The sequence below is a fragment of the Mesitornis unicolor genome, unplaced genomic scaffold (assembly GCF_000695765.1).
Source record: "Mesitornis unicolor isolate BGI_N332 unplaced genomic scaffold, ASM69576v1 scaffold24863, whole genome shotgun sequence".
NCBI lineage: Eukaryota > Metazoa > Chordata > Aves > Mesitornithiformes > Mesitornithidae > Mesitornis > Mesitornis unicolor.
This window is the reverse complement of record NW_010172961.1, coordinates 69,721-69,923: the sequence shown is the minus strand read 5'-3', so window position 1 is coordinate 69,923 and position 203 is coordinate 69,721. Positions and strand designations below refer to the sequence as shown.

At 64.0% G+C, this 203-nt stretch overlaps 1 protein-coding gene across 1 annotated transcript in view; it reads left to right on the top strand.

The window, feature by feature from the left end:
- Window positions 1-110: 110 nt before the first annotated feature.
- Window positions 111-203, top strand: part of EEF1E1 (eukaryotic translation elongation factor 1 epsilon 1) — a 16,759-nt gene continuing 16,666 nt past the window's right edge. Inside the window, exon 1 of the mRNA XM_010180572.1 lies at window positions 111-200. Within this exon, the coding sequence (XP_010178874.1) occupies window positions 111-200 (90 nt within the window). The remainder of the gene's footprint in view (window positions 201-203) is intronic.

The window sequence follows — 203 nt, the reverse complement described above, 5'->3', positions numbered from 1 at the left end:
TTTTGCTTTCCAATGGGGTTGGTGGTTGTTGTCAGGTGGCGGCTGCAGCCAACCCCATTGGGAGGCAGGAGGACCACCCCGTCCCTTTCCCAGGTGCTCCTCCGCCGAAGATGGCAGCTGCGGCGCAGCCGAGGCCGGGCGTGGAGGAGTTGGCTTTGCTGGAGAAGCTGCTGGACCTGCCGAAAGGGAACAAGGACGGCGTC